Here is a 16,792-nt window from a genome sequence, read left to right as displayed (position 1 = left end):
ATGTGCTGCTGTGCCTTGGCGGCCTCCCTGGTCGAAAAAAAAAAAGTCGTATCGCAACCATGATAGGCTTTTTTTCTTGTTTGTGGCCGCCAGAGCACAGCGATGCAATCCCCACAGGAGCGAGGAGAGTGAAAAAAAAGGTCATTGCAAATGCCGATGCCTCCCCGGCGATAGGCCCGCTGCAAAGGAGAAATAGCGCATCCTTTCGTCAGCTCCGCAACTGCCTCCCCTCGTTCGTCTCCCGCTGGCCGCACTGGCTCCGACTCTGCTGGCCCCCGCATGCCCACCACCACCGCTACCACCACCACCACGGCCAAGATATAAATGCCTGTCTGAGACCAGCGGCGACATCTGGGCTCTGGCTGCTTGCCTGTCAACCAGAATCACATCCGGCCATCCGGCAAACCACGCCGTTGAATCCCACCGCCATGAAGACCCGCGTCTGTGAACTGGCTCTGTCTCTGCTGATGCTGCTGTCGCTTGCATCGGCAAATCTCCAAAACCTGACCATCCAGGGCAGCAACTCTGGGTTCCATCCAGGTGGGTGCCTTAGAGAGCATGACACTTTGGGCTACTTGGGAGCCGTCAATGCGGCAATGTCTGGGAGCTGCAGTCGGCTCGTCGAAATCCGCCCTCCATGACCAGCCAATGCACCTCGAATGGACAACCAGCGGCGCTGCGACAAGCGACAACCCCAACGATCGTGCCTTGGGTGCGACATGTTTGCGCATCGACCAACCAACAGCCAGTCGTCCCGTGCTGTGCTGCTACCGGCGCTGAGCGTCGGCTGGGATCACAACCCAGGCAGCATGCGGCGGTTGTTCGGTCCCCCAGCGTCAATTGGCTCGTTCGGGGGCAAAGTGCTTGTCTCGGGTACCAATCGTGCATGGGCACCGATATTGAATAGGGTCCTCTTGCTCTCATCGCTTTCCCAGGCGACTCGCTGGTCGTTACTTGGTCATCGGACAGCCTCGGGCTTGACCCCACATTCCTCGCAATTTCGCTTCTGTCCCTCGGTAAGTCTGCCTCCGCTCCTGTGGCATTTACATGTCCCCGACGACCGCCAACCCTTCCGCTCCGACAAACGCCGCTCCCGACTCGCACCGCCCAATGTCACCGCCATCTTGCCGTTGCAATCGGACCGATCCTGTCCATGGGTTCGATCGCTCGGTCGCTCGCAACGTCCCTTGCTGATGCCGTGCTGATCCGCCACCGATATCCCTGCCATCGATTTTACCCGCCGCCGCCGACTCCAGACACAGGCTACTCTGAGGACCTCACAGCCGCTGCTGGCCTGTTGCCCTTCGACCAGTTCATCTTCACCTCAAGCATCCCCACATCCAGCGACATCACCACGGGCCAATGGGTGCTGCGCATCCAGCAGTTCTTCACCACCATGTTCAGCACTTCGTCCATCTCCATAATTAGCGCGCCGTTTGCCATTGCCGCTTGATTGCCGTGGCGAATCACTCTGCGCTGCTCGGGCCGATGCTATCGGCTTTCGCTCCGCCAACACGCAATGCTCGCCCTTTGCTATCCATCTGAACAGTGCAGAGCCGCGCCAGTCAGCACCAGCCAGCGGCTTGATGTCGGGCCGACCTGGATCGAGCACGTCCAGGCTTGCTCTGGTTGGACTCGCTGCGGCGCAGCCATGCACACGTGACCACGAAAGCCTCTTCCCGCACATGTCCAGCCCGGCAGCATCTGCCTCCATCGCGCCCACCTCCATCCCGCCATCGCACCCTTGCCGCCGCACCTGCCATCATGGAAGACTTCCAGGGAGCCGAGGAGGTAGCCCTGCCGTGCTCGGACGTGCGGCTCGAGGGACGGGTCTTGCCCGAGCGCCGTCGTCTGGCCACCGCCCTTTCCAAGCTCGCCAGCTTGCTGATCCATTTTCGCTCCTCCCCCATCCCGGTCTGGGACGTGCTGCCCTTTCGAATCGACTGCTGTGTGCCGGCCCCTATGGACGCTACTTGCTGCTCGTGGCACCATCGGCGGGTCCGTCTTGCGTATGTGAATCGCGGACTCGGCGGGCCGCGCTGCAATTCGTGTCTCTAGAAAGCCTTCATCGTTGAGGAGGTCAACAACGTCATCAAGGAGGTAACGATACCCCAAGCCGCCCGCGCTGCACTTATCGCGCTCGAGGAGCGGTATCCGCGAGACGGCGGCTCGACAGCGCGCCAGAAGCAGCTGGATTCGGGCAGGAGCTCTGTTGGATCGAATTGGCTCGTGGTGCCGCCCATCCGTCGCCTGTGCTGATGCTCATCATATGGTCGATGCAGTCCATCGAAAACACCATCCAGAATGCGGCATATCACCACAACAAGGTCGCCCAGTGGAACTCCAACATCGTCGAGCTGTGTCTCAAAAAGCTCACCGGCCTCAACAAAGCCTTCAAGTACATTGGTGGGTCTTGTCGGAGGCCTCTTGGATATGCTGAGGGGATGCCACGATAATCGCTGCCTGGTGGATGGTGGATGGTGGATGGTGAATGGTGGGTGGCGGATGGTTGCTGTCTGAGCAAAGTGTGCTTGAGAGCTGTGCCGCCGCAATTGTACCATCGGAGCTGGATCGGCAAGCATCGGCAAGCATCGGCCAGTTTCCGAGCCCCGCAATCTCACATCGCCCGATGTTCAATCTGCCAGTGACGTGCACGATTATGCAAAAGAACGGAGCCGGCCTGCACGCAGCATCATCGTGCTACTGGGACAACTCGAGCGACGGTATGGTCATCGGAGCCGTTGCAGCGATTGTTGCCATCGCAGATACACCACGTTGACGAGCAGCTTGGGATATGGCCATGCCCCTCGATCCTGATGCCGCATGGAATGGATCTCACAGGCAGCACAACATACAAGTACGACTCCAAGACCATGTATGTGATCGTCAATGTCTTTGGCTTGGCAATCTGAAGGGATCGACTCTTCCTCAACACCGCTGCTCTGGCGGCATCGTCGGCAGTCAAGTTGCCGCACCCACGCCATCCGGCCCAGCAGTATCCCCGAGACTTCTGTCTTGGACCACATGTGCATATCGACCCCAGCAACCCATCCTCCTCTTCTGCGTCGTCCGCGGTTGGGCTTTTGATCCTCCGAACGTGGTCGAGCTGCTCGCTACTGCTTCCCTCTCTCCCTCCCATCCAATCACACTGCACTTCTGCTCAATAGATATCTCTACGGTTTGTGATTCACCCATGGCCTGTGTGTTTCGAGCAGACCGGATGGGTGTCGGTCCGAGCTTCCCTCACACTCTCTCCCCTTCCCTTCCTCCGAGACCAGCCAGCAGTCCAGGCATCAAATCGACGGGGCGGGTTTGGCGGCACTCTGGAGGGCGGGGGATATGGAGTTTGAGTCGACCGGGCCATCTCCCGCCTCTTGTCCCCCCTTGCATCCGCCATTTCCAAACACACCGATCCCGTCTCGATCCCCGATCCTGTTCCCGATCCTGCCCCAGCCCGACTTGCCGGTCCATCAAGTTTCATTCATCACAGCAGATTTGTGGCTTCTGGCAGTCCATTGCACCACGGCCAATACTCAACCGTCGCGCCAGAGCCACCGATCGATCGCATGCCCATCTCCAGCCACCCTGAAAGTGCCGTCGTGCTCCCGTAAGCTGCTGGCCGCATCCGCCACCGTCCAGCGGCGATCGTCCAGCGGTGATCGTCGTTCTCTGCCGCTGCTGTTCTGCTCTCTGCACTGCGCTGGGAGATCGGCCAAGACGATTGAAGGTGTGCGAGCAGGATGCCCAGCCCAGGCCCATTCTTTGGCCTCCACCGCTCCCCGCCCTCGCACACTCCCCCGCTCTCGCCCAAAGCACGATGCTCGACGCATCCTGTGCCCTTGTCTCCGGCCCACTTTGCCTGGACGATGACTGTGGATCTTGAGGCCCGATGCACGTTTTTGGGTTGTACCCGCTCTGGTGTCGGACCCAAGCTCGGCCTCAAAGCGCTGTGGATCCAGCACCAGAGGAGCCGTGCATTCCCCACCTCCTCCTGTTCAGGAGCTGGCCCACAGCCACTGTCGCTGCAACTGCATGCGATGGCTCGTCGCCTCCTTGCCGATTGCGGACAAGTTTTTTTTTTCTTCTTCTTCGTTGCGATATAAGATACCGTGCTGGGCAGGCGGCTGGACGCCCTCATCCTTCTCTGGCTCGTCCTAGATCCACAGCATCGTCGCCGGCGTTCTGCGTTTGCCTGGCGCTGCCTCGTCCCTCATCTCGACGCATCTGCCCGACATCGGTCTGGGCTGTGCCGCTCCCGCTGTCTCTGCAGGACCTCATTTCTAATTGGCCCTTTCATCCTGCTGGTCTTCCTTCTATACCTCGTCCTCGATTCGCAATCGATCCATTCCTTGGCAGCAAATGTAGGTGGCCGTAATGGCGGTGGTCGTCCGGGCGTCTTTGTCTCGGTCATCCGCAGTGGATCTTGCCACAGCCGACGCTCGTTCCTCCTTCTTGGTGGTGGTGATCTCTGCGTGGCCGGCTGCCATTCGAGGACAGAGCTCCATCTCTGGATCTCAGGCTCCCCGCTCCTGCCCTCGTCTCGTCCTTCCATTGGCGGCATCGTTGCTGTGCTGTCAGGACACACGTTTCTCTGTAACAGAACGCAGGACTGCAGCCCAGCTCATACGCAGCAGTTGTGAGTGAATGCGAACAGCTGGTCCCAGACAACTCAAACGGTCCCCCCCCCACCTTCGTTCTTCCGTCTCTCTGTCCGGCACCTTTTCCCAGCACCACCCAAGTTCGCACTGCTCGTCCGCATCTTGAAAGCCGCCAGCCTCGCAGCAACACCCCCAAGGTCGCCCCTTTCAAAGCGTTATCGACACCACCTCTCTATCCGATCCAAGACCAAGTTCAGCCCCCACCGCACACGCCTTCCCAATCGCCCATCCAAGTCGCTCGCTGCTTCCCGCCACTGCACGGCTGCATTCCCTCCTTGCGACCTCGCTCTCTCGCCTCCCTTGGTTTCTTTGGTCGCTTCTCTGCTTCTGACGTTGCCTGGGCTATTGAAGCTCCCCCATTAGATTGCGGGTGCATCTTTGTATCTTGATCGCTTGGCACCTCCTCCTCTGCCTCCCCGCTCTCCCATCCCTTTTGCCTTTCACCTCTCTTCTTCTCAGTCCTCGCCATGGCCTCGCCATCCAAGTCGTTCTTCCGGAGCCGGAGCAGCAGCTTGAGCCAAGGCGCTCACCACCACCATCCGCAACAGTCGCAGCTGTCAACGTCGCCCCCTATCTACGTGGACTCGGATCGAGCCGAAGTCTCGCAATCCTTCCAGGGCCTCGTCGATGCCATGATGCTGATGTCGACCTCGCCCACCAATTCTCCGCTCTCGAAGCTGAAGCCCCGGAATTCGTTCAATCTTTATCAGGCCTTGGTTTTTGAAAACACCATCCCTCCGAGTTATCGTAAGTATGGCGGGCGGAAAGGAGGAGAGGAATGGCCCGAGTCTCTTGAGCAGAGCAGAGGACGGCGGCGGAGTGAAGTGCCAAACCAAAGAGAGTCATACACACCCAAAGCTCGTTGTTGATGATGATGATGATGCCGCCGAGTGTGAATGAAAATGAGGTTGCCATAACTGCCGCTGCTGGTGGGCATTGGAACGGATCAAGTTGGTGGATGGCGGAGAGGCAACGGCTGCTCCAGGGCACGAAGCAGCTGCCTTCGCTCATGGTCCGAATTGCAGCGGAGCAATAGGAGAGCTGGGGCTGCTCAGCCAGGGCCCTTCCCAAGACGCTCTCGGATGCTTCGCAGCTGCGGTTGTGTGCCTGGCTTGGCGCCCAGGGCAAGCAGGCCGGACTCTGAGGGCCGCAGTTGTCTGCCCCTGTCAGTCTGAGGGGGAGGCCTTCCGAGGATCAACCGGCATTGCAAGGGCTGCACGTCGATCTGAGCAGACACTGACACTCTTTGCTTTCTCCCGACTCTGCTTTCTCCTTCTCCTCTCTCTTTCGACATCAACTCGACATTTCTGCAACACCTCTCCTCTGGAATACCTTCCTGTCTTTGTCACGCCGCCTTTGCCCTTCTGCCTCGATTGTGCCGCCTGCGCCCGCTTGCTGCGCTGCAGTCACAAATCTTCGCGGCGCCATCTTCCGTTCGTGCAGATTCGGCGGCTCGCAGTGGGAGCGGCCATCGTCGTCGTCCAACCACTTCACCGACGTTGCTTTCTATGATTGCGATCTGAAGGGAAGCAATCTGCAGCATCTGACCTTTGACTGCGTGCTCTTCCAACGATGTGATCTGCGGCAAGTCCGGTTTAGCAATTCGTCCTTCTTCCGCAAGATTCGGTTTGAAGACTGCGATCTGCGCGGCGCCCAGTTCGAGGACTGCAACTTTTGGGAGCTGCAGATCATGGACCACTGCACGCTGGACTCGTCGTCGTTCCACAACTCGTACATCAACACCCTCGCCATGTCTCCGTCATCGTCATTACGGATAGCCAACATTAGCGGCCTGTTGATTTCAAACCTCGTCCCCGTGAGTGAGATCTCTCGCGAAGGACATCCTCTCAGCTCCACCAACAGCGATCAGCCCGAGACCGACAGCGAGAGCCAAGACGATGCCTCGGACGAGATTCGCATCGACCCGAGCGACGTTGCGGCGCTGGCTCGGTCAACCAAAGCAGCGGCCGATGCCCTCAAGCGGGCGTCCGGATCCGACCCGATTGCACAGCACCAGCACCACTCGACCAGCATGCTCAAGTCCATTTCGATCCCGCACTTTACGGCCAAGCTCGCCAGCCTGTCGCGCAAGTCCTCCAACACCTCGAATCGGCTGGATCCCGAGGGCGCCTCAGCGTCGGTCCTGGGCACTTCGCCCATCAACATTTCGCACCGGCCGCGTAGCGACCTTTACGACCCGAATCAGTCCGCCTCCAGCCCGGACGCGGCCCTGCTGATGCCGACCCGATCGCTCAATCCCGCCTCGGCGCTGGTGTCGGGATCGAACGAAGATATCCACGCCAAGTCGCTGGCGGGCGACCTGAACAAGGATCCTGGTCCAGGAAGTCCGCCTGGGGAGACCGTGGCGGCCTCGAGCCCGGCCAGCGCACACACCCCGGTCATTCATGTGGCCCCAAGCACCCAGTGGCCCCTGCGCATGGCCGAGTTGATCCATCTGGCCTGGGGCGGAGCCTACTTTGGCAGCGGCGCCTCGGATCGATACAAAAGCCGGCTAAAGAACGGCGGCAAGGTGCCCGAGAAGGAGCAAGAAGGATGGGCACGAACCTACGCCTGCCTGCAGAAGATTGCGAATGGCGACTTCAAAGACATTGACAACATTTACTAGCGTCTTTGCCTGCCTCTGCTCTCCCCCACTTCTTCCCTCACTCGCACGCACTCTCACTCGCCTTCTCTCATCCTACCCCTGTTCCCTCACCCCCCCCTTCCTCGACATATACACTACTCTCATTCTCTCATTCGCTGATGAAGAGCGGCCCTCGATTCCCGATCGAGCACGCGCGCCGATTTTGACTGTTTCTGGGCTTTGCAACGCGAGCGACTGCCAGCGCAGTCGCCAGGCGACTTTGTTTGACACCGAAATCGATATTGAAGCTGATGACGCCGGGCCTTCCTTGGTGGGAGTTTCAAGGCTGAGGGACAGACACCGATGAAGCATCTCGACCAGCCAAAGTATTGGCGGCGGCAGCGCATTTTGCAGTTCCCTATCCCCTCCTCTTTTCTCATTATCGATCTATTGATGCTTTGCGGTTTCTTGCCTGTGGCCGATGGTAGAAATGTGTATTTCCCCCCCCCAGATGACTGATGTACTTTGGTTTCCTCTTTCCTGCGGCTTTGCTTTGTGATTTCTTCGATCTCGTTCTGTGTTTGATTCCCGATGTTTGGCAAATACGATTGTTCTCGTCGCTGGCAGCGTCGATCCGTCCATCGGCAGAGGCGTGTGTGTGCATGTCGGTCTGCTGGTGCATGTGGCGTGGGCCCGTCGCGAACCAGCCGTCTCGCTGGCCGCCGCGATTTTCCCGTCCCGGATTCCCGGGGCCGGCCTGGCGTGGGGCCGCAGCAGGCACACACGTGTCGGGTCTGGTGACGGCGGGGCTGTGGCGCAATGGCCTTGCCAGGGACCAGCCGCTGCCGTTCCCCACGGCCCTCCGCCACCGCGGTCTCACGAGCCCCGGGCAGGCTGGCACACAAGCGGGGTGGTGGGAATGGGATGGTGAGGTGGTGGGAATGGTGGGATGGTGGGATGGTGGGAGTGGTGGGAAGTATAGGCATGCAGGCGAGATGGCTGCATAACCTGCTGCTGCGGGCCGCACGGCTGTGCTGTCCACCATCCTGTCTCCCCGAGCATGCCACATCCACATCCATATCCTCATCCTCATCCTCATCCAGACTCGTGCTGCGGGCTTGAATTGCACCACCACTGCCACCAGGCCCGCCTTGCTGGGTGGCGGCCACAGACGCAATTGGGGGTCATGCTGTATGGCGCTCCCCGGCGCCATGGGCCGGTGGGTGGGGCCTGAGTGGTCCTGCAGGGCACAACCCAAATCGGCTCTCGTCGCCCTCGCTTGGCTCAATAACACTCCTCCTCGAATTTAACAATCAAACGAACGACCGATCTAACGATAGATTCAAAACGATAGACTCAACAGTCGGCTCGGTTGAATCGCACCCCGACTCGCACCCCCGACACTCGATCTGCTGAATCGCACCCAACCCGACCCTCCTCTTCCATCGGCGCAGTGGTATCCTTCGCTCCCAGCCGCCTTGGCCAGTCCCACCCACGCCTTCTCTGTGCTCGCTCGGCGCCGTCTCCTTTGTCGCCCCGCTGCCCTTTCCTCTTTTGCCTTTTTTCCTGTCGCCGTCCGGTCTGCGCTTCGATCGACCTGGCCGTCCGGGTCGATTTTGTCCTGCTGTCTGCATCGCCGGTTTTTGTCCTGCTGTCAGCATCGGCCCATCCGTCTTCCCTGCATTCGTCTCCCCTGCATTCGTCTTCCCTGCATCAGCCTCCCTGCATCGGTCTCCCTTAACCCTGCCCATCGTCCCCTCGGCTTCTCTGTCTGGATTCCGTCCCATCCCCATGTCAATCGCCATCATTGTCGCCGTGGTCTGTGCGATTGTCGTCGTCGCCTCGGCCACAGGCGTCTACCTCTGGCGCAGGAGAGCTGCTGCCAAAGCCACCGATGTCGAGGCTTCGCCGACAGCCGTGCCTGCTGCCGCCGCTTCCGCCTTCTCCGCACGCTCCATCTCGCAGTCCTCCATCCCCCTGACTCGGCCAACGTCACCCTCGGTCGTCATGACCATCAATACCACGCCTCAGAGCTCCCACCACTCTCCCGCAGCCACCTTCACCTCTCCGACCGAAACCGAGGTCTCCTTTGGCGGCACCACCTGGATCTATCGCGATGCATCCCAGTCCAGGTCTAGAACCCCAAGCAGCAGCTACCCAAAGTCGCCCTCGATTGGCTCCTATGCCAGCCAGAAGACCCTGTACGCCCCGCCGCAATCGCCTGGGCTCCACCGGGTCACCACCCCAGAGCCTGCTGTTCCGTCCTCGCGCTCGAGTCCTTTCACCGAAGCCAAGAGCCCGTCCTACCCTGCTCAGTATGACCTTTCGCTCGAGGAGCAGCTCGAGTGGCAGTCCGTCACCAACAACAGCAGCCATCTCTCGGGCATCCTCGACGCCGAAACCATTGCAAAGGGACAGGCTCTCTTCCGGATTCCGCCGCGCCGATCCTTCGTCAAGACTCCCCCTCTGCCGTCCCACATCGAGACCCCTGTTCTGGAATCCTCCGATGTTCCGGTAGCGCTATCCAGGCCTCCTCCGGAATTTGCCCTGCCTCCTATACCCGGTACTCCCATCAGCAAGAAACTGCTCGAGTCGGACGTTGACTTTGGCGTTCGGAATGCAATCAACTGACCGATGCTATGCTGCGGGATAGCCGAGGTACCCCTCCCCCCCCCTGCTGTACTTTTTCACATAGACCCATTCATAGAATCCTCCTTTCCTTGTCTTTTCGACATGTATATTTCCATCCTTTGGTTGGCCGTGTGCCCTTGATGGTCTGTCCCTGCTTATCGTCTCGATGGCGCTTGATGAGCGCTGCCGGTCGACACCTCTGTCGCTTGGATAAGCCCTTGGCCTTCGTCCCGTCTCCGTCTCACCTGCGCCATGTTGGCACTAATCGGTCGCTACCGCCGGGACAAGCATCACGTCCGAAGCCGGGCTTTGGCCTGACCAGTGTTTGCAAGCGCAGTGGCAAGTCCACTTATGGCTCCCCCTTCCTCTTCCTCCTCGCCGGTGTACATACAGTCGGTCCGGAAAGAAACGGGACAGTTCCTTCCTGGCTTCAGATGTCTGAAGCCCGCTGGCTGGCTGTAGGCCCCAGTGCGCAAGCCATGAGATTGTTTCCGTCCTGGTTGGCAATCGAGTGGTTTTGGTTGGTTTCGGGAGCACAGTCTTGAATACACTCGGTCGATCTCCTGTGGCGACGATCGACTGGCATACCGAGATCATATTCCTTGAGGCATTGATGTCTCGCTATAATCTTGTGCCAAATCTGTGTGCGATTCAGAGCCCTGACAACTCGAGTCGAATACAGTGAAATCTGGATCCAGATCCTGACAACCACTACTGCTTGACACACGCATGCTCTGGTGTGTTGGCGATCCAAACCGCACACTCGCTGATGGGGCAGCTCGTCTCCCAGGCCAGCCATTGCTCGTTCTGCGCGTTCTGCTTGTCTGCTCTTGCAAGATCAGCGTGGGTTGGTCTCTGCAGTCCATTCAACTCCTCGGCAGTCCATTCATCTCCTCGGCAGTCCATTCATCTCCTCTGCAGTCCATTCATCTCCTCGGCAGCCATCCAAACCCGCTCTGCCTGCTTTGCCGTCATGTCTGCGCGAGACAAGCTCCCCAAAGGCTGGCCGGACCAGATCCAGTTCCTCAAAAAGTTGCAATGGCATCCCAATCTTCCACCCGAGATCCAGATCCTCTGTCGCACCGGCCAACTCCCGCACCGGATTCATCCAGAGACCGCCGCTGCCGCCGAGGACTTCTGTCGCCAGCTCGTCCAAGCCGAAAGCCGGTCGCTGCCACCAAACGATACACCCTCGAGGCGGGTCCTGATCAAGAAGATAACCGATCCTGCACACCCAGCATGCGGGCAGTGCGGCCTCTTCGCTGCCGCCAACCTCGATCCTCGGACTCACGTTCTCGACTATGTCGGCATCGTCAACTCGGACTCGACGGGGGCCTCCACGACCTCAGACTACATCATCCGGCTGCTGGGCGATCTCTCCGTCGACGCCGAGTTTGCCGGCAACGAGGCTCGCTTCATGAACGACTTTCGTGGTTGCCCCGGCGGGCCCAAGCCCAACGTCGAGTTTGGGCCTTACCGGGATTCCCTCTCGGGCGAGTTGCGCATGGGCGTCTGGGTCTTGAACAAAAAGATCCGCAAAGGCGATGAGCTCCTCGTCACCTACGGCAAGGGCTTCTGGAAGGCCCGCGGCCTCATTGACTTGATCGAGGAAAAATGGGTTGGGGACTACCCAGAGTAGGCCGCCCTGCTGTCCTTGCCTGCTCCCTGGATCTCGTTTGCCCTCTGAATCTACAATCGCTGCTCTTTACAATCGACGAGATCCTCCGTCGACAGTACCACGTCCCTAAGGAGCGGGCTGGTGAGAAGCCGGCTGACGAGAACGACCTCCACCAAGGAGTCGCTCTGCATATTATATGGTGGTCTGTTTCAGAAGTGCATCGGCTGGTCGCGGTTGCTTTCGAGGTGATATCACTTGGTCGTCGCCATCAGAGCAACCAGCGGCTCCGACAAAAGAGCCGCCTCTCTGCTACCACACTGCGATATGTGTCCAATATGACGTCGGCTGCCGTGCGGGCGAGCAGGAAGCACAGACTGAATGACGTTGATGGGTGCGAATCAAGCAGCATCGTCCGGGGGGGGGGCCACACTGTCAGCCGACAAGCGCTCCCACAGCAATCTTGCCCTTCATCAAAGCTTGTTGCTCCCGATGATCCCGGTGTGGCCGCAAACACCACTGTTCAACAGGTCGCTACATATCCCCCTCGCCTCTCTTTTTCGCTTCTGGTCCGGCATCCGCAGGCTCTCCAGCACTTGACTGTGCCCGCTATAGCAAACCTCGCCCACTTAGTTCCCACCCGCATTGTCCCAGCTTTTGCGAGCCTCTTGGGGCCATCTCAATCCCAGACGGGATCATCATTCCAACCCACAGCCCTGCGTTTCCCACGCACAACAACCAACCCGGCCTGGCCGCTTTCTTTCGTTCGCCGTGAACAGCAGCCCGCTCTTCTGTAATCCACCCGAGCACTCTGATTCCCTCAGCGCGGCTCCTCAGCGAGCACCGTCATCCTGAGCGCATATCTACATCGCTTCGGATTTGATCCGCTTGGAGTTCACCAGCGTTGTATTCATCTGCCTTGTTGAGCACCGACAAACATGGAGCAAATTCCAAAGCATATCACCGCCGAGACGGATCCAATAGATACCGACCAAGAGGCCCAAAACAGCGACCGCACGGCAGCCCGGCCATCGGTGCTGTCGGCAGCAGAGCACATGTCGGTCTCTGTAACCTCGTCCCCTCGCCCGTCCGTCGCTCCGGCGAGCCCATCGAGGTGGTCCGCAGGTGAGTTGGAACCATAGCCAGACCTCATTGCGCCGCGAGACAGCGAAGTCCGCAAGAGTCGGCCAGTACTTGCGTTCTTGGGCGGAGATGGTGGCCTGGTCTATCATTCCACAGAGTGCCGGCATGCACACAACTCCCTCTACTCGTTGCAGAGCGTGTGAAACGTCGTTCACATCACTGCCATTATCTCACCAAGACGATGCTGCTGCCCTCGGCCTGCTCGCTTTCTTGCTCTTGGTTTGTAGTCGATGGGCCGACAATGCTGCGAAAGCAGTCGACGCGACGGATCCCACCCGTCTCCATCCGCATTTCGCCCAACCAGAGCCCAAATTTTGGAGCTGGCGTGCCTTCCCAAGGCGAGCGATTCGCTATCCAAAACGAACTGGTTGCAAACGTTGCTTCCAGCTCCGAGAACTCTCCACGCTCCGGCATGACACACAGCACCAGCACCAGCAGCGGCATGGCCACTCTGGCCACTCTGGCCACACCCACCACCGGCTCGAAATCCCGAGCTCGCCCCCGCTCGTACTCGTTCGGAAGAACTCCTGCCCAGTACAACAATCCCATCAGCCGGTCCTCGACCACCGAGACCCTGAGGCAGTTCCGAAGCATGCGGGCGCAGTACCGGCGCCACGACCGCACCACCATCCACGTCGACAACTTTATCCGAATCTATGTTGAAATCAAGCCAACGCCGCCCGTCGAGCCCAAGTACTTCATGGTGGTCGTCGAAAAGTCCAAGACCATCGAGCGGCTCTGCCACCAGATCGAGGCCGAATATGCGTATCGCTACATGATCCCTGAGGAGCAGGGCGTGCACGATAACCCTGTCGATGACGAGGACGAGGACGGCAACGTCGACGAAGCGTCGTCCACCAAAGCGAATGTGCCGCTGAATCAGAACCGGATTGACCCCCTCGAATGCGGCGCCGTCTACGACAGCGGCAAGGTTGCCCTGAGGTTTACCGACAAAGTCGGTGAGATTCTTCGAATGGACCAAACCATCTACGTCGTCAACGCCTATCAGGGTACGGCAATGCGACCGAGTGGGTTTTTCTGATGCAGTTACAACCGGAGGGACGGTGGGTTTTGCTATCGCTTATCCCCCATCTCACTCATCTCTCGTCTGCTTCGACCCGGATCCAGATCCGGCCTTGATCAACAAGAAGGTTTCCCAGCATCTGAGCTCGAACGAAAAGATCATCAACGAAGAGCTCAGCTCTCAGCCCAGCAAGATCGAACTGACTACGAGCAGTACAAGCAGCGTGGACGCCTCCATCGTGGCTGTAAAGAGCAACGCCGACAGCAGCAGCCAACAGCCCCGAGACTCGGTCATGCACCACGAAACCGAATTCGCCACCGGATCGCCCGACGACCTCACCTCCAGACGCCAGCCCGTCTCGCCTCGCAGCCGAAGCGTCAAACCCATCGACATGGGCACGCCATTCACGCTCGACGACCGCTTCCAGCGGCTCATCCGCAACCGGCTCGGGCTCGAAGCCTTTTGCGAGTTCTGCGTCGAGGACTACACCATCGAGAACCTGCTGTTTTGGCTCGACGTCGAAATCTATCAGACTTGTCCACTCGATCATTTCATCATCTTTGGGCAGTACATTTATCTGATGTACATAGCGCCGGGCGCACCCCTCCAGGTGAATCTGTCGGAGGAGATCCGGCGGGACATCAACCCTCCCGAAGTCTTGGAAGGCGATGTGATCGACTCAACCATCTTTGACGAGGCTCAGGAGCACATCTATGCCATTCTCAAGGGCCACTCTTTCACTCGGTTCGAAAGATCACAAAAGTGCAAAGATTTGCAGTCCAGGATCAACGAAGGTTAGTCGGAATGTGCCAAGCCGATCAACGGCCGGGCGGGGATTCGGCGCATCCACCCGCAGGGTATTTCTAGTCTGATTGACTTGGCCGCGCGAGCATCCGATTCAAGTCCGACATATGCGGTGCATCGCCCGTGGTCTGCACAAATCGCACTTCTGCACTGCACCCGGGGTGACCGGGCATATTTGAATGGTGTATCTTGCGGCGTGCGTGTACTGCTCGCGCATCCTCGCTTGGGGCTAACCGTATCCTCTTTGCCACCCACAGCCAAGAGCGTCTACGAATCCAAGATGATCTTCGACTACTACGCCATGTTCTTGCCCAGAATCTCCGAAAAGACTCATTTTGTGGCCACATGCGCGGCAAGATCCCCGACCAAGCACATATCCGTCCCCAGTGACCCCTTGGGCAGCACCCCTCGGCGACTGATGCTCATGGACGCCCCCCAGTCGGCCGTCCGCGACCAGATCCTCAACGGCCTCATCACCCAGTACTTCCCCCAGAATAGACCCTGGGCTATCGAGGGATACTTTACCGACATGAACCGCCTTTCGACCGTCCAGAAACAGAGAAAGATCAACAAGGAGAAGAAGATCACAAAGTTCTTTGGCGAGAAGCTCAGCTTCGACCACATCCAGCGCCAACTCAACGCATCCAATGTTCATATAATTTCGCCGGTGGTCAAGTGGAGCGCCTCAAATCAGCTTCGCGGCGCCCTCTGGGGCGACGAAGCCGAGAGCATCACATCCGAGGAACACAAAGACTACGGCCACAGCGAGTTCTTCACCAAGAAGAAGAAGGTGGAGAAGCTCGAGGAGTTCTTTGGCAACAAGCTACCAAGGGAGGAGCTCAAGATCCAGAAGCTAGCGACCGAAACCGACTCGGACAGGGACATTATTGCGGCAGGAACCATCTTTGGACGCGAATCGAGCGTCCAGTACACCGCCGACATTGCTCCTCCGACAATCAATGAGCTCACCCCCGACGAGAAGCGCAAGCTGGTCGAGAGAGCCAAGAAGCTACAGGCCATATTGGGCGAGCGCTCGATCGAGTGCCCCGTGGGTGAATTCCCGGTTGTCAAAAACCGCTGGAACAGTCGAGAGCTGCTCACCGACGGACCGGGATCTCGAGGCAAGATATCCTCTATTCCGGCCCTCAACGACATCGATATCCAGCGACGGCCCTCGGTTTCGGCTCTGCTCGACCGCGAATACCGTATGTCGACCCCGACCCGGGGCTCGGCGGCCGACCGATTCTATGGCAACAGCGGCGGAGCCGGACAACTGCGCCGGTCCCTGAGCATGGGATCGATCAAGTCCAGTTTCCCAGTTTCGTTCGTCTCAGACGAAAGCCAGACCCCTGAGGCTACCGCCGAGCGAGAAGCTCGTCGAAAGAAGCTCGCAAAGCTCCAGCAGTTCCTCGGAGAGCGCATCACCGATGCCGCCATCGTCAGTGCGACCCCGCCCGTAAGCCTGGGCCAGAAATCGCCGCTGACCCAAAAGGAAAAGGCCATTTCGCTCAGACGGGCAAACAAGCTCGAGAAGGTGTTTGGCCAAGTGGTTCCGTCGCAGATGGTGGCCGAGGCTGCCCTGCTCAAGGTCGAGGAGAACTTTGATCCCACCAAGACCGCCAGCACCATGCCCGACCCGGACATCCAATCCGACCTATTTCACGAGAATGCAAAGCCATCCGCCAGCGTCGAGGGACAGACCGACCGCGCTCAGTTCTTTGCCGATAACATCCGCAATCTCACCACCATTCTGTCCAACAAACGCGACATCCTGGACCTCGTGGACTTGATGGCCGGCGACGAGTTTTCCATCATGGGCTCCAAGGACGGCGCTGTGTCTCGCATGCACAAGCAGGCCCGGCAGAAAAAGGTCCAAAAGCTAAGCAAATTCTTTGGCAGCACCGTCAATCCCGAGACCGTGATCGAGCAGAGCGTCATTTCTGCTCTCGAAATTGCAATCAACGAAGAAATCACCGATCCTGCCAAGCTCGGGCAGCTCAAGAACCAGCTCACGGTTCTGCGAACGACCCTCAGGCAGAAGAGCGAGGAGATCCTGAGGCAGGGTGAGGAGCCTTCATCGCCTTTGTCTCCGCTCAAGAAGCTTTCCGATTGAATGTGCGGCCCACGGGGCCAAGCGAGCGCAGAGCTGGAATGCAGCCGGCCCCAGATCCAAATGTCGCCGGATGTGCGATCCGTTTCACCTGCGGATCTGATCATCCGAACTCGTGCATAAGGCCGCACTGCTTGGCACCAGCTCATGTGTTGTTGATCGTCCAAACAATCGCTGACTTGCCCTCCCCTCCCCTCTGATTTGCCGCACCTTTGGCCTGGTC

General features: G+C 58.9%; 7 protein-coding genes across 7 annotated transcripts; all 7 read left to right on the top strand.

Moving 5' to 3' along the window:
* Positions 1-88: 88 nt before the first annotated feature.
* BJ171DRAFT_517888 (uncharacterized protein) lies at positions 89-1,573 on the top strand. Its single transcript, XM_053112189.1, has 3 exons — positions 89-540; positions 936-1,016; positions 1,257-1,573. The coding sequence occupies exons 1-3, from the start codon at positions 429-431 to the stop codon at positions 1,451-1,453; spliced, it is 390 nt and encodes a 129-aa protein (XP_052963529.1). The 5' UTR covers positions 89-428; the 3' UTR covers positions 1,454-1,573.
* On the top strand, positions 1,574-3,292 carry BJ171DRAFT_517883 (Tctex-1). The gene is made up of 5 exons (XM_053112188.1): positions 1,574-1,791; positions 2,059-2,100; positions 2,283-2,406; positions 2,646-2,723; positions 2,842-3,292. Exons 1-5 carry the CDS (start codon positions 1,765-1,767, stop codon positions 2,910-2,912), a joined length of 342 nt encoding a protein of 113 aa, XP_052963528.1. The 5' UTR covers positions 1,574-1,764; the 3' UTR covers positions 2,913-3,292.
* A 445-nt stretch (positions 3,293-3,737) lies between these two features.
* On the top strand, positions 3,738-4,828 carry BJ171DRAFT_203975 (uncharacterized protein). Its single transcript, XM_053106293.1, has 2 exons — positions 3,738-4,573; positions 4,729-4,828. Exon 1 carries the CDS (start codon positions 3,890-3,892, stop codon positions 4,373-4,375), a length of 486 nt encoding a protein of 161 aa, XP_052963527.1. The 5' UTR covers positions 3,738-3,889; the 3' UTR covers positions 4,376-4,573; positions 4,729-4,828.
* On the top strand, positions 4,751-7,320 carry BJ171DRAFT_203960 (uncharacterized protein). Its single transcript, XM_053106292.1, has 2 exons — positions 4,751-5,405; positions 6,065-7,320. The coding sequence occupies exons 1-2, from the start codon at positions 5,126-5,128 to the stop codon at positions 7,282-7,284; spliced, it is 1,500 nt and encodes a 499-aa protein (XP_052963526.1). The 5' UTR covers positions 4,751-5,125; the 3' UTR covers positions 7,285-7,320.
* A 1,526-nt stretch (positions 7,321-8,846) lies between these two features.
* BJ171DRAFT_203929 (uncharacterized protein) lies at positions 8,847-10,074 on the top strand. Its single transcript, XM_053106291.1, has 2 exons — positions 8,847-9,805; positions 9,896-10,074. Exons 1-2 carry the CDS (start codon positions 9,034-9,036, stop codon positions 10,012-10,014), a joined length of 891 nt encoding a protein of 296 aa, XP_052963525.1. The 5' UTR covers positions 8,847-9,033; the 3' UTR covers positions 10,015-10,074.
* A 657-nt stretch (positions 10,075-10,731) lies between these two features.
* On the top strand, positions 10,732-11,584 carry BJ171DRAFT_517874 (uncharacterized protein). Its single transcript, XM_053112187.1, has one exon. The coding sequence runs from the start codon at positions 10,847-10,849 to the stop codon at positions 11,510-11,512; it is 666 nt and encodes a 221-aa protein (XP_052963524.1). The 5' UTR covers positions 10,732-10,846; the 3' UTR covers positions 11,513-11,584.
* Positions 11,585-12,872: 1,288 nt separating this feature from the next.
* BJ171DRAFT_585090 (uncharacterized protein) lies at positions 12,873-16,572 on the top strand (the record flags this gene model as incomplete). The annotated part of the gene is made up of 3 exons (XM_053114343.1): positions 12,873-13,641; positions 13,760-14,449; positions 14,717-16,572. The coding sequence occupies 3 exons, from the start codon at positions 12,873-12,875 to the stop codon at positions 16,570-16,572; spliced, it is 3,315 nt and encodes a 1,104-aa protein (XP_052963523.1).
* Between the last annotated feature and the right edge of the window lie 220 nt (positions 16,573-16,792).

Source organism: Polychytrium aggregatum (genome assembly GCF_025602895.1).
Source record: "Polychytrium aggregatum strain JEL109 chromosome Unknown BJ171scaffold_39, whole genome shotgun sequence".
Taxonomy (NCBI): Eukaryota; Fungi; Chytridiomycota; class Chytridiomycetes; order Polychytriales; genus Polychytrium; species Polychytrium aggregatum.
Note: the sequence above shows the minus strand (reverse complement) of the source record. Positions and strands in the feature narration are given on the sequence as shown.